The sequence below is a fragment of the Cavia porcellus genome, unplaced genomic scaffold (genome assembly GCF_034190915.1).
Source record: "Cavia porcellus strain 051 isolate PalLab524CR breed Dunkin Hartley unplaced genomic scaffold, mCavPor4.1 scaffold_22, whole genome shotgun sequence".
NCBI classification, from domain to species: domain Eukaryota; kingdom Metazoa; phylum Chordata; class Mammalia; order Rodentia; family Caviidae; genus Cavia; species Cavia porcellus.
In genome coordinates this window covers 17,960,924-17,975,219 of record NW_026947505.1, presented here as the reverse complement: position 1 = coordinate 17,975,219, position 14,296 = coordinate 17,960,924, and the positions used below count along the sequence as shown (strand labels likewise).

At 37.2% G+C, this 14,296-nt stretch overlaps 1 protein-coding gene across 6 annotated transcripts in view; it reads left to right on the top strand.

Annotated features, from left to right (window-relative positions):
- The window catches only part of Lama2 (laminin subunit alpha 2), a 553,946-nt gene that overhangs the window by 471,783 nt on the left and 67,867 nt on the right, over positions 1-14,296 (top strand). For all 6 annotated transcript variants that reach the window (XM_063232872.1, XM_063232874.1, XM_063232873.1 and 3 more), the window contains 2 exons: positions 4,183-4,285; positions 11,049-11,165. In XM_063232872.1, coding sequence (XP_063088942.1) covers positions 4,183-4,285; positions 11,049-11,165 — 220 coding nt within the window. The remainder of the gene's footprint in view (positions 1-4,182; positions 4,286-11,048; positions 11,166-14,296) is intronic.

Sequence of the window (14,296 nt, the reverse complement as noted above, 5' to 3'; positions counted from 1 at the left end):
TATAGCAGTCTTTATTCATAAGTACCATGGCACACAATAACAAGTAGGGGCTATTTAAAAAGTAGAATTCATAAGCAAGTTTACCGAAATGATATGATATGATATTAGTATGGTAGGATCAATAAGTATATATAGTCAAATACAAATTGAAATTTGAAAATAAAATGATATAATTTAAATAACACAGTGTGACATGGGACTGTATTTGATTTAAAAATCAAGACTATTGCACAGAATGCTATTGAAAGAAAAATTTTAAAAACCTAAATAAAGAAGAGATATACCATGTTCATGAATCAGAGGAACCAATATTTTTAGAATTCTAATTTTACAAAAATTGTTATTCACATTCAATGAAATACAAATAAAAGCCTAACAAGATTTTTAAAGAAATTAACAGGAGTAATTTAGAATTTACATGAAATGGAAAAGAAAAAATATGTAGAAGAGTTATACAGTCAGGGGCTGGGGATTTAGCTCAGTGGCATAAGCACCTGCCTTGCAAGCAGGTGGTCATGAGTTCGATCCTCAATACTGGAAAAAAAAAGGTAAAAAAAAAGAGTTATGCAGTCATATGTAAAGCTATAGTAATTAGCTAGGATGGTGTTGGTATTAATAATAAGAAACCACTAGAATAAAAAATTTAGAAATAGATCCAGACAAATATTAAAATAATTCTTGATGAAGATACAAAAGCAATTCAATGTGTAATTCAATGTATAATCAAGGAACACTACCTGAACAATTAAATAAAAACATGCAAAAACTTTAATTTTGATTTGTTACCTATTTCAAATTAACTAAAATGTAGATCCTTGAGCTAAATGTAAAACATCAAAATATATAGTATCTAAAAGAAAATATTGGCAATTTTGGATACAGATCATAGATATAAAAAAGTTTAATTTTCAAATTAAAAAATTGATAACTTAGATTTCACAAACATTCACAACTTCTACCCTTCAAAACTCATGTTTAAGAAAAGGAAAATATAAGCCCCAAAGTAAAAGATTCTTCATATTCTCAAATTATAAAGAACGTGGGTCCAAAATGAACATAAATATTCTTCAAAACTTAGTAAGAACAAATAACCCAATACAAAACTGAACAGAAGATTAAAACAGATATTCACCAAAGAAGATGGCAAGTAAACTCAGAAAAACACTGTCAGTTACTAGAAAATTGAAATTGAAATCAAAATAAAGACTTATCAGAGTCAAAAACTTTAAGAAACAATATCCACTATTTGCAAAGATACAAAAAAAAAAAAAAAAACCTTGCATATACTGCTAGTAGGAATTTAAAACAGTACAAACACTTTGGAAGCCAGGTGGCAATTCTAAAAATTATAAAGTTGGAACTATAAAAATATTGGCCCACTATTAGAAAAAAAAGATCAAATATTAATACACAAACATTGACAAATACCAAAATTATATCGAGTGAAGAAAGCCAGAATCCCTAAAGCGTATCATCTAAATTCCTCAGTTTATATATATGAAAAATTATGATGATGGAAATATAGATCAGTGCTTGTCTAGAGATAGAAAAAAACCAGACAGGAGAAATTACAAAGCAATCATTGGTATACATATATGGAAATGGATATACATTTATGGAAAAATCATGGTGTAAATTCTGAGTATGTGCAGTTTATTTATGCCAGTTATACCATAAAAATCTGCTGAAGCAAAAGTAAAAGAAAAATTGAGTATTGGTTATCACTGATTATGTTCCCACAACAATTCTGCTCGGCTATGACCATCTTTCAGGGTTCACTGTCCCTCCCTTTTCTCTCATCTCTTCCTTTAAATTTTCTTCTGCATAACAAATCAGTTAACCTTATTCTTCGTGCTGTACCTTACTTTCCGCAAACAAGATTTCCATTTTAAATGATGGTTTTTAAATGCTCTTCAACCAACTTTCTTATTAAAACTATCCACACCCTCAGACTGTAAGGGGAACATCTTGTCTTTTCTATTTTTTTTAGATGTTCACCTAACGTTTTGTGAGTGACCCATATTCTTTGGATAACTTGGGATCATCTGTATCAACACTAATTATTTTACTATAGTAATTTTGACATCTACTGAATACTTTATCTCTATTTTTTGTTTTGTTTGGTTTGGTACTTGGAATTGAACTCAGGACTTTGTGTTTGCCAAATGGCTTTACTGCTGAGTTAAATCCCCGGCCCTTTAGCTCTGTATATTTTATCCCTTTCCAAATTGACTTAGACTTCTAAGCTTTGAAAATTGTCCCTTTTTTTAGACATTTTTCTCTCGCCTTGTTGTCAAACAGATTGTCTACTGTCATTTCTGCTGCTTTATGCATCTGTTTAAGGAATATTCACAACTTCTTCCTTTGTAATTTCCTACCTTTAATCGGTTTTAATTCATAACAGTTATAATCAAGGCAGGAAGACTGGTAAATTAGAACAAATATAAAACCTGAATAGGTAACCTGAAGCTTATTTTTTTTTGAGTAGCATACATATCATTTTTGCTACCAGTCCTTACATTTACTTTTTTTTCCAAGATAAATCACACTTATCTGATATTACTGTGCCTAATTCCTAAAATAAAATCTAGGACTAAACAGAGCATGGCAGCACACACGTGTAATCCCTTGTTTACAAGCATTTGTTGAACTGAGGCAGGATGATCTAGCAAGTTCAAGGCCAAACTGGGCAGCAAATGAATACAATTCCAACCCACCCTCCATAGCAAGACCTCATCTCAAAAAAGCAAAATAATAAGAATAATGATAATAAAAATAATCTATAAGTAAAATGTAGGACTGAAATTTCTTGTGTCCCCAAGGGAAGACACTGTCAATTTTCCACTGAATAATTTGTCGTTTGTCTTTTGCAAGAACTATATGCAGTGTTCTTTTCTATATAAGCAGCTGTTTCTAATATATTGTTTTATACATAGTATACAGTCTCTCTTATGAATGATAGCATATTTAAATGAAAGCTGTTGAAAGAACATGTTAAAATAAGTTTTACCTCAGCAGGAGTAATTTCTCTAATCTTTCCTTGTTTACTGCTTAAATAACATGACTGATAAAGATAACATTGCAAAGGTGCTGCCGACATCTTTGGAGAGTGATATATATGGGGGAACCTGAGATTTATAACTTCTGCGGGAAGCAATTAGAACTTTCTAGCCCTTCCGGTACCCTGAAATACTTTTTCCATTTAAAATTTACTTATAAGATCCTTGTTGATGTATGGCTGGGTGTACACGAATTATGTAATGATTGCTGAGGAGAAACACTATTAAAGGGCATAACTGGGCAGTCAAGTTAAATGATGCTTTCCCCGCTCTGTTATCTTTGTGTCGCCTCTATTAATCTCAGCCTCCACAAATCCTTCCTTGATTAGGAGCTGACTGCGGCTCTGAGATTGTCATTTAGAATTTGGTGTTTCCCCTGGTACTTCGAGATGCATTTGAAAGGCGAGCAGTCCTCCTCTAGTCAACCCCAGGGGACACAGGAAATGCTCCCCCTCACCCCATACTGGGGTGAAATGGGCTTGCAGATAAACCTTGCATGTTTTCAGTCCTTGGTTTGCTGGATTGCAGAGCTCCATTTGTGACTTTGCCACTAGGCCAGTTCTCTACATCGATGCTCCCCTACCTCTCTCTCTGTCTCTCTCTGTCTCTGTCTCTCTGTCTGTCTCTCTCTCTGTCTCTGTCTCTCTGTGTCTCTGTCTCTCTGTCTGTATCTCTCTGTCTCTCTGTCTCTCTCTGTCTCTCTCTGTCTCTGTCTCTCTGTTTCTGTCTCTGTCTCTCTGTCTGTCTCTGTCTCCGTCTATCTCTCTCTCTCTCTCTGTTCTCTCTCTCTCTCTCTCTCTCTCTCTCTCTCTCTCAGTGCTGTCTTGCTTTCCTGGTTTCTCCTTTTCCCCTGGGGAATCCCAGTCACCAAGTCGGTCCCTCCCACTTTTTCTCCCGGTATCTACACCCTAAGGTGTATCTACATTCCTAAGGACTCTCTCCTCTAGACCTCCTTTGCATCTCCCAAATCTCCCAGGAATCAGTCACCAAATGTGTGTGGCTACCTTTGTAATTCAAAACCTGTAGCCCAAGCAGTAATCTCTGTGTTCCTTGTGCCTGCCAGATGTCTCTACTGCCCGATTCTGTGGTTTTGGACCGCTGATGTTTCTTCTTCTCTCCACAGGCAACAAGTCCTCGGGGTCTGTTAAGGGAAGATGCCAAAGGCTCTCTTCAAAAGAGCTTCCGGATTCTTAATGAGGCCAAGAAGTTAGCAAATGATGTAAAGCGTGAGTGTGGCCAGTATCTTTATTATATTCAGATTAGTTGCATGGTAATTGAATAAAATTGTTTCAGCCTGACTTTTATGATTATTTTATAATGTAGATATAAAACAAGTAATCTTTCTAACAAGCTTCGGAATATTTCATCTCACTGTCTTACTTTGCACTGAGTAATAATTCAAATTTTAAACCTAATTTCTATAGCATTACTTTACTTATGTCTAATGCAAAGTAACTGTTGATATGATAAATTCTAAAGGACCAAGTTCCACATTATTTTGGCTTAAGAAATGAAACCAAATGGAATAATTTAGTGAATGAGGCATAAATGTCTCTTCTGAAACTTTCAGTTTTGTTAGTGGATTGTGAAATTTTTCCATATCTTTTAAATGTATTTTTCATGTGTTTTATTCCTACCTAAAAACTAAACTGCATAAAATATCTATTATTGGTTTCAATTATGTTAAGAGTTTATTATTGAACATTCTGCTCTTTATATTTCACATATTGCTCGTTTCTCATGGAATTGCCTCTGTTTATTGCCTTAGTCTCAACCATTTTCTACCTAAATATTAATGGTCCTTGGGAAGCATGCTACCTTCTACAAGTCCAAGTTTTTCCGTGTTATTTCTTCTCCTTGGAGCACTTCATCCTTGGCCCTCCTCTCCTACTTACCTTTCCCCTGGCCTTCACAGGATTTCACCCTCGTATCCTCTTCTCTGGGAAGCCTAACACACTGCCCTTCTTTCCTGCCTCCTCTCTCTGCACGGCCTTCCCCTGCAACTTGTCCAGCCACTACAGTTATGAACTTTATTCCATCTTCTTTAGGAAAGACATAGAATCTTTTGTTATCTTCAGATTTCTAGTGTATATCACACAGACTAGCTCAAATTGGAAAAAAGCTAATACATATTTAATGAAGCACTGGTTTGGGATTTTACCTATCTCAGAAAAAGAAAGTGTTAAAAACTACTTTATATTTGCAATGTTTTAAACTAATAAAGCGTGGTTTTCTTCAGGGCCCCATATGGAATGATAAGGCCTGTCTCCATCAAGGTAGCACTCTGAAAAGAGAAGGCTTCGACTATGTATTATAGGTGAAACCAACCTCCTACTTCTGTAATTCCCTACTGTAGCTGATATTCCTTCTTGCATTCAGAAACGTTACTGTAAAGAGCTAAGTTTTGTTCTCATCTTGAACAATTGGAATCAACTCCATTACTTTGTGGTTACTGCTTCTTATCTAATACCCTTACCCAGGGTCAGGTGAGTTAGTCTGATTTATGCAAATGCAGGGACAGATCATGCCTTTCTTCAATACTTTTCTGTTTCATTCCTCATAGATCTTTCTTTGCATTAATTTTGACTTACTAGAATATTACATTAATTACTTCCAGTACCCTGGAAGGCTAAGGAAGGCAGGTTACAAGTTCAAGGCCAGCCCCGACACCTTAGTAACTTAGTGAAAGGCTATCTTTAAAATCTTAAAAAGCAAACTAGGATTAGGGGTGTAGGTTAGTGTGAAAGCTCTGGGTTTTTTCCCTAGTACCACAAAACAAAAAAAGTAAAGAAAAAGAAACAAGCAATAAAATATTTCTATATTTCTTTGTTGGTAATTGAGTTTTTGACAGTGCTTTTAAATTTCACCTGAGTTGTATGCTGTGTGCACCACACTCTTCCCCAGTCCTACCCCTACCTCCGTTTCCCCACAAATACTGGTGCCATTAAAATGAAGGAAAAATATCCATTTTTAGCATTTGAAAAAGAAATCTGAGGCCAAATGTGGTAGAAAGGGTTAGGAGACAGAAATGTTCATTACTTTCAATGTCTTTTCTTATACTTCAGGTAGTACATTATTTAAAATAATGAAAACCCAGAAACTGTTCAAGTAATAATTCCTCCAGAAAAGCAAGCCAAGACTATGACGGAGATGAGAATGTTTTCTTGCTACATTATGACACTCTCCTGATTTGTGGCCAATTACACAGGTTATAAAATGGCTGTTAATCAGGGAAATGCCATCTATTACCACCAGGAACTGCTGAAATAGGCCCTACAGAGCAAAACTCTTGACAGCAGCTATTAAAATAGAGATTTAGTCATTTCTCTCTCTCTGGTGCCCACAGTTAGATGGAATAAAAATGGCGGGGCCAGCATACCCTCCATATTTCTAATTTGTTGCCTGGTTCAGTTCAGTACAATTCAGTTAACTCCTGAGCCTCAGTCACAAATGACTTACTGCTGCTCCCTGCCATTTTTATACTGTCCTTGCCTTGAGGGAATCTGAACTTGCCAGCAGCAATTTGTTTAGCTTTTTAATTTTTGAATATACATCTGTTAAAAGCAAATTTGCCCTTGTGTGTGTTTGAGCTGTGAAGCCGGTCTGCACTGCACTGATTGAACGCCTGTGGAGACCAAAATCGTTTTGTTGATGGATACGAAGCTTGGTACAGGCTGAAGGTTGAAAGAGTTAGCAGATGAATGAATGCCACCAGCGAATTAATATTACTCTACAGATGAACATTTTTGTCAATAGAATTGTTGAGGTGCTCCAAAATATGTGCAGGGTGAGGAATGAAGCACTGTGCTACGAGGTACATTAGGAATCGGAGACTGCTGAGACCTTACCTTACCTACAGTGGCTTTTCAGTTTTGGGTAGCTCCTACTCCACCCCTAATCTCCATCTTAGGAAAAAATACATAAATAATAGATCCATAAAATAAACAACTGCAGACAAAATTTAGATGAAATCAAACACCTGTTTCCAGGCCAAAGAATTTTGACTCAGTGGATTGCGTCTGATATATGATGCTATCTTACGCAGAGAGCAAAATCAAACATTGCTCATGCATGTTTATCCAACTGGTCAAGGATTGTCCTTCTATACTCTGGTTCTCCACATACTAGTTTACTCGAAATGAGTGTATCACAAAGATTCTGAGATCATGGTTATACTTCACTTGCATTACTAACCAGTTGAGATTTTGTTATTATTTTATACTAGAAAAAAAGAATAAATAACAACACTGCAATGCTGTTATAGCAAAGTATGTTTCAGGAGTTACATTTTGACAATAGCATTCTTATATTGGTAAGGATATATTCCTTCGGAATCTGTGTGCTGTAATTACCTGAATCAGTCTTTCTATGGGTGAGCATGTGCAAAACAAATACATAGGGGCTGGGGATTTAGCTCAGTGGCATAAGCACCTGCCTTGCAAGCAGGCGGTCGTGAGTTCGATCCCTGGTACCAATAAAAAAGAAAGAAAAACAAACACATTTCCCACTGACGAAAGAGGTGCAGTTTTAGACTAGATGGATGAAGTTAAGTCCTGGACCCTTTGCCTACCACACTCTCTTATCTTTGGTCTTTGAAGTTGTTCATACAACATTCTGGTTGTTCCACTGGTGTGAGAGCAAATTAAAATTGAGAAAACGAAATTAGGGTACACTAGAGTTAGGCAGAAAAACAAAAATGCCAAATCAGTGGCAAACATAGAGGGCAAGGGTCCCTAACAAATATTGGATGAAAAAATGGGCAAATACTCAAGAGTATCAAGAATTGTTACCAAGAAGGTCAAAACCCAGGCTTCCACATGACTTCCTGCAGATCCCCCAAAGACCACAAACTCTTCCTTCAGAACACAAGGTCGACACAGCAGAGACTCCCCTGCTCCGGAGGGAGCCTGCAGAGCAGAGGTGGAAACAGAAGCCATGTGCACTGACCAATTTTCCCTACAAGGGAATCTTGCAAAGAGGATATTGTATATTTTGGAAAAGGAGAAAAACAGAAGCAATGTTGAGTATATGCAACTAGGCTTCTATTTAAGAGAAAACATTCATTATCTATTGACCAGTTTAGCATAGACTCCATTTAACTAGATTCCTTCAAAATCAATAGCAGTTCTATGAATTTTATCCTCATGACTGGGAGATTCTCTCGAAACATTTACACCCCTCTAATGTGAATAAAATATAAAAATTGCATTCGAGGAACTTAACTAGATGATGTTTGAACATTTCCATTGAAATCCATACAAAGCAATTTGCTAATTTAGTTGAAAATTTGAATATACATATATGTGTTTTTATATATATGTATACCTACATTTATATACATTTGTAGGTATACACAAATATCTTAGGAAGTATCAAAGAGACATAGACATAGGTTGTGGATCAAATAGTTTAAGAAGGAAAAAGTCATAACCAACATTAAAAAGAGGTAAAACACCCCAGGGCAATAATTAAACCAACGTGAATGGGTAGCTGTTTACCATCTACCTGGCTGTGGTAAATGCAGTACTTTCTCATACACACTCTGGTTTGTTTCTTACATCAGTCATACAAAGGAAGAAAGGTGTTATTTTCATTTTACACAGATAAAAAGGGCTAGAGATGACATTTGAAACCCCATCATCCAGTTCCAACTCTGTAGTCATTCACTGCAACACACTACTTTTTAATGACTAGCACGTTTAGAGAAGAAATGATTAATGATCAAATAAATATTGTGTCACATTCTTTTGAACTCCTGCAGAGTACAGTTCACTGTCACAGTTTTCATTTATCTAAACTGCTATTCATGTTTAGCAGCAGGCCAGGATCACAGTAAACAAGAGTAAACGTTCATGATTACTAGAAGTGACTTTCAGCTCTGTTCCGCGGTTTTCACTCTGGATGTGATTCTCCTGGGGTTCAGTAGGCACCCAAGAGAGGGAAGTTAGATCGTCAGACGTGCTCGGGGTGCGTCCTTGCTTGTTCACTTCATTCTCTTCCTCACTCTAAGCCCTGTCGGTGTCAAACACATTCTTGGACTTTAGACTTTTACTATGTGAGGAGAGAATCAGAAAAAAGCCAGCTCCAAGGAAGCTACCCAGAACTAGCCTTGGAGGCTTGGTGAATGTGACCTTTAGAGAGGACTGGGGGGATGGTGACAGAGCTCAGAGGCACTGTGACTGCCTGGCAAGTGCAAGGTTCTGAGTTCAACTCCTAGTACCAAAAATAAATAAATAAATCAACAGAAGATTGGATGACACAGGAGTATGTCTTTTACAGAAAAAAAATAAATCCTATAAAGCATAGCTAGGTATTGTGAATTGGATCATCTTCTCATTCTCCCAAATTGATGAGTAAAGAATTAGTTTAGACTTTTTTACGTACCAAAATTCTGTTTTTTCAGTCATGGTATAACTCAGATTGCACAACATGTTAATGCCTTAATTTTTTTTCCATTTCAACTCTAGATACTTATTTTTCTAAGATTTTTCTTTACATAGCTTTTTCTTATGCATGTTTGTAGTACATCATGATTATTTTCATTGTGAGGAAATGGTTACATGCACCTAATGTACCTCAATTGGTTTAACACCCCTCCCCCCACACACCTCCCTCCCCAGCATGTTTTGGGCCCCTTCCCATTTATACAGGTCTCCTTATTATCTATCATCTTTTACTCTGCTCATTCTTTCCATTTTAAAAATCTGCAATTCCTCTCTGTTCACAACTTTTAGTCACCTAATTCTATTACCAAAGACACAAAATGTTTAGACTTGCCTCATGAATTTCCAAAATTTCTTAAGAAATAAATGATCGGTGTAATAAAGGTTAAATTAGAAAAAAATCAGAGTCAAATGACTGAATCATAAAAATCAGAAGAGGATCAGAATATGCACATTATAATTTTATAGTACAGAGAGCAGAAGGTCAAAATTATTACCTTAGAATTTGAAAGACAGCAGTGAAAATGGTCCTCGGGTCATTCCTTTTTTGGAATACCTGGCCTGGTGGTTGTGTCAGTATTAGCTGTCAGAATGCAAAACATAGTACAAGCCCAAGGAAGCCCTTTAAATGAACGATTTTTTTCATTGTGCATGAATATTTTCCTTGCCAGAGCAGTTGAAATTCCATTATTTAAAAAATAAATTCCAATTGAGAAGCTGAAAATGAAATTTCCACAGTTCCGTTTCCTAAATTAATGAAGATTTCCAAATTAATATCAAAAGTGCATCCCTTTATTTTCAAGGAACTCATATGGACATCACGGTAGTCATCACACGGGCTATGTTTCTGAAACTATATCTTTGATGACCTATCTGAAGATCTTATTTCACTACCAGGAGTAACAATAACAGAAATATTTTTTTTAAAAAGATGAATTGCAATTGACGGAGTAGAAAATTTATTTACCTAGAAAATATATTTGAGAGGCTAAAGTTGAAAATAATGATATAGTAGTGACTGAAATGGATATATTGACGTTTCAGAGTCATGCTTTGCTGGAGTGTTGTATGCTTTTGTTTTTCCTTAACATTAGGTCTCTGGCTTGAAACATAAAAGCACACATCTTAAGCAATAGTATCCGCTTGTATTAATGTAATGCATAGTGTAATCGTGGTTCTTTGTGTGGTGTAACAGTGGCTCTTAGGACTGCCTACAAAACCAGATATGAAATGGATGAGTGGTATTCTCAGAATGCTCTCAGACCTAGAACCCTAATAGTTCAGAATCCTCTCTCTGCCTTCCTTTCTCTTTCCTGCTCTTCTCAGATGATGGCCAAGAAGCATATATGATCACCAACACAGTGAAGCGTCAAGCGGTCATGAACACATGAGTTTTATATCATGGTCAGACACATTTATAGGTGACAATAAATGAATCATATCAATTTTCTTGTTTTTTATTGACCTTATGTTAAAATAATCCAAATTCCCCCATCAAAATATAAACTTGTTCTATCCTTTTTGTTTGTCGGCTTTCTGTTCACAGAAAATGACGAGCAACTCAATGGCTTGACAACCAGGTTAGAAGATGCTGAGGCTAGAAATGATGCTCTCCTGCGAGCCTTGAATGACACTTTAGGAAAGTTATCAACCATTCCAAATGGTAAGCATTCAGGACCTGCACCTTCTGTTAGTTCCACTGAGCTTTCTAAGAACATTTTTAACTTTTACTGATTTTCTAACATTATACTTGTAGTCTCATCAGAAAATTAGATACCGATTTTCTTATGTATAAATTTTCTTTGTGAGAATGAGAAAGAAAACCACATTTCACAATGTAATGTGACTTATCCTTTGTGGCCTTGAGCTGTCATCCAAAGGAATATTTCACAAACAGGAGAAAGAAACATCTTGATCAGTTCCGGGAGAACATGGCGGACAGATAACAGCTACTACGGAGGCTCTTTGAAAGGCTCAGTTCAGAAGTCAGGAAGGGTGCGGAGTAAGGAGACATAAGCAGGTGGAGCTATGCTCTGCTGACTCAGGAACGAACTGGGCTGAGAGAAACCAACTTGGAATGCAGTCCTGGTGCTAAAACAGGAACAGAAAAGCCTCAGTGTGGAGGCTGGAGCCCACACCATTGGAAGCCGCGATTTGGGTTCCCCGCTGCGCAGTGACTGCCTCTACATCAGCTTGGCAAGGAGAGAGACGCGCAGAAGCTCTGAGAACGGGAATCTGCGAACCGAGTCAAAAACAGGATGGGCAGGGAGGCGTGTACTGACTTGTGGTGAGGTGAGTGAGAGAAACTGACACTCTACCACAGTTTGACTCCAGCGGAGGACATTCTGGGCCCGAGCAGTCCTGTGGGAGCAGGGCTCGGTGGCGACTCCAGCCACACACCCCCCTCTCAGGCGGGATTGGTGAGAAGTGCCTAGCCTATGTGACGCTGCTGGCGGACACAGTGGGCTGGCCCAACCCAGATCCCAGAGCCTGATGGTGGCCAGAAGGGGCAGGCCCCGCGTAGGCTGCCTGGTCCGTAACTCCCTGGTGCGCTGCAGTGGGCGGAAACACCTAGCCGGCGCAATTCGATCAGGCTGTGGCTGACAGGGAGAGAAGCTGGGTCTCCTATATAAGCTTGCATATATAGGGAGCAGAGAATATGGGAAGAGGCAGCAACAAGAAAGGCTCCTCGGCCCCCAATTCTGAGAAACAGGCAATAGCGGACACCACACCAATAGACATAAAGCGCCATATAGAGAGCCTCATAGATCAGTTCAGGAATGAAGTTATCAATGACCTGAAGCTAGAAGTATGCAGAATAGTTAGAGAAATGCTAAGCACCACCCAAGAAAAAACAGATGGTGGAATGGAAGAACAGGAAAAGAGGGAGAATTGTTTGATGGAGAAAACAGAGAAAGCATAGAATACGTGAAGCAGGTTCAAAGGGACTACCAAGAAACTAAGAAGTCTATCGAAGACTGGCATAACAGCTCGAAAGAAACTAAGGACAGACTATCTGAACTGGAGGGCAGACTTGTAATATGGGAGAATGAAATGAAAAACTTCTTAAAAATAAAGAAACAAACAGCAATAATACAAAGACAAGAAGATGATAAGAGGATCCATAATTTAAGGATTAAGAACATAAAAGAAGAAGTAGGGACACAAACAAATGAACTACAAAAGCTACTCACAGAAATAATCCAGGAGAATTTTCCTAATTTAGCAAAAGGTAAAGATACTCAGATGTATGAGGCATACAGGACCCCAGCTACCTACAACCCAAACACAGCAACACCCAGGCATATAATAATAAAAATTCCAGAAATTCAATACAAGAACAGAATATTGAAGGCTGTCAGAGACAAGAAACAGACCACTTACAAGGGAACACCCATCAGAATTACAGCAGATTTCTCTGCACAAACCATCAAATCATGAAGAGTGTGGGGGGCAATAATTCAAGCTTTGAAAGATAATAATCTCCAGCCAAGATTGAGATATCCTGCACAACTGTCCCTGGAAATAGATGGAAAAACAAGGTGCTTCCAGGATAAAGAGGAACTGGGGGAATTTGCAACCACCAATTCAACTCTACAGAGAGTATTGCAGGATATTCTAAAAAAAGAAAAATACAAAGAATCCAGAAATAGTGGCGGGGAGGCCACAACGAATGGAGCAGAGAACAAAATGAAGAAGACAAACTGACAGCTACTGACAGAAAAAGAGCTCAACAGAAATGAGACAGAGAAGATTGGATGATAGGAACAGCTTTTTTTGGAGAAAATGACATCTTAATAGGTAATGCTGATTTAGTACCATCTTGTTTTGAAGTCTCATCTAGCTTTTGTTCTTCTGTCTCCAATGGTCTAAACAGGTTGTATCTTATTGGATTTTGCTATGTACGATAGTATAAGAAAAAACCTTTTAAAGACAAGGAGATTATACAGAGACCATTGTTCATTTTCTGTTAGTCGATTCTAAATACTCTATAATGCTGTCATTCTCTTAAATGGATTTACATTGTTTTGATATATTTAATGCTACAGTATACGAAGTTGTACTCAAGGATTTCAAGGAAAGAGACAATATGGTAACTACTTTTGGGTCAGGATTATCTGGTGGTGAAACACTATTCTGCTTAAATGGTTATGTTTTGATCTGCGCTGTTTCGCTGTTATGCCCTCTTTTATCTCAATCTCCACTCCATTATTTACTTTTTTATATTTATCCTTTTAATTAAAGGAAAAATAAATAAAAATAGCAGGATATATTATAGTAACCCACTTTGACTTTCCATTATCTCGATTTAAAGCCCTGTATTACTCTCACCATCTTGTTTTTGACTGATGTTCCCCTATTCTGTTTTGCTGGATAGTATCAGGTTCGAAAGTTTAGGCATCAGCTGTGAAGATAATGAGATTCATTATAACGCCCATTCTCGTTGACTTTTATCTACTTTTGAAGACCTACAATGTCTCCAATGTTTTGTTCTTTACTGTTTTGTTCAATTTTATTATAGCTAATGATATAGGCAATTCTATTAGAGATAGTGGGAGGCATTATGGTAACCATTGTTGATCACCTTGTATTATGTTTTTGCATTATCTATTATGTCCACCCTTTTGACTTGACCGATTCTGTTCTGTTATGTCACATTTGGTTTTACTCTCTTCCAAAAAAGTAATAAGAACCGTGGGAGCAATGAAACCCAAAATGTGTAATAGTCATTGTACAAAAGAGAGGAAAAGAAAGTGCTCTAAACTATATAACTGCATGTATATTTAAGTGTAT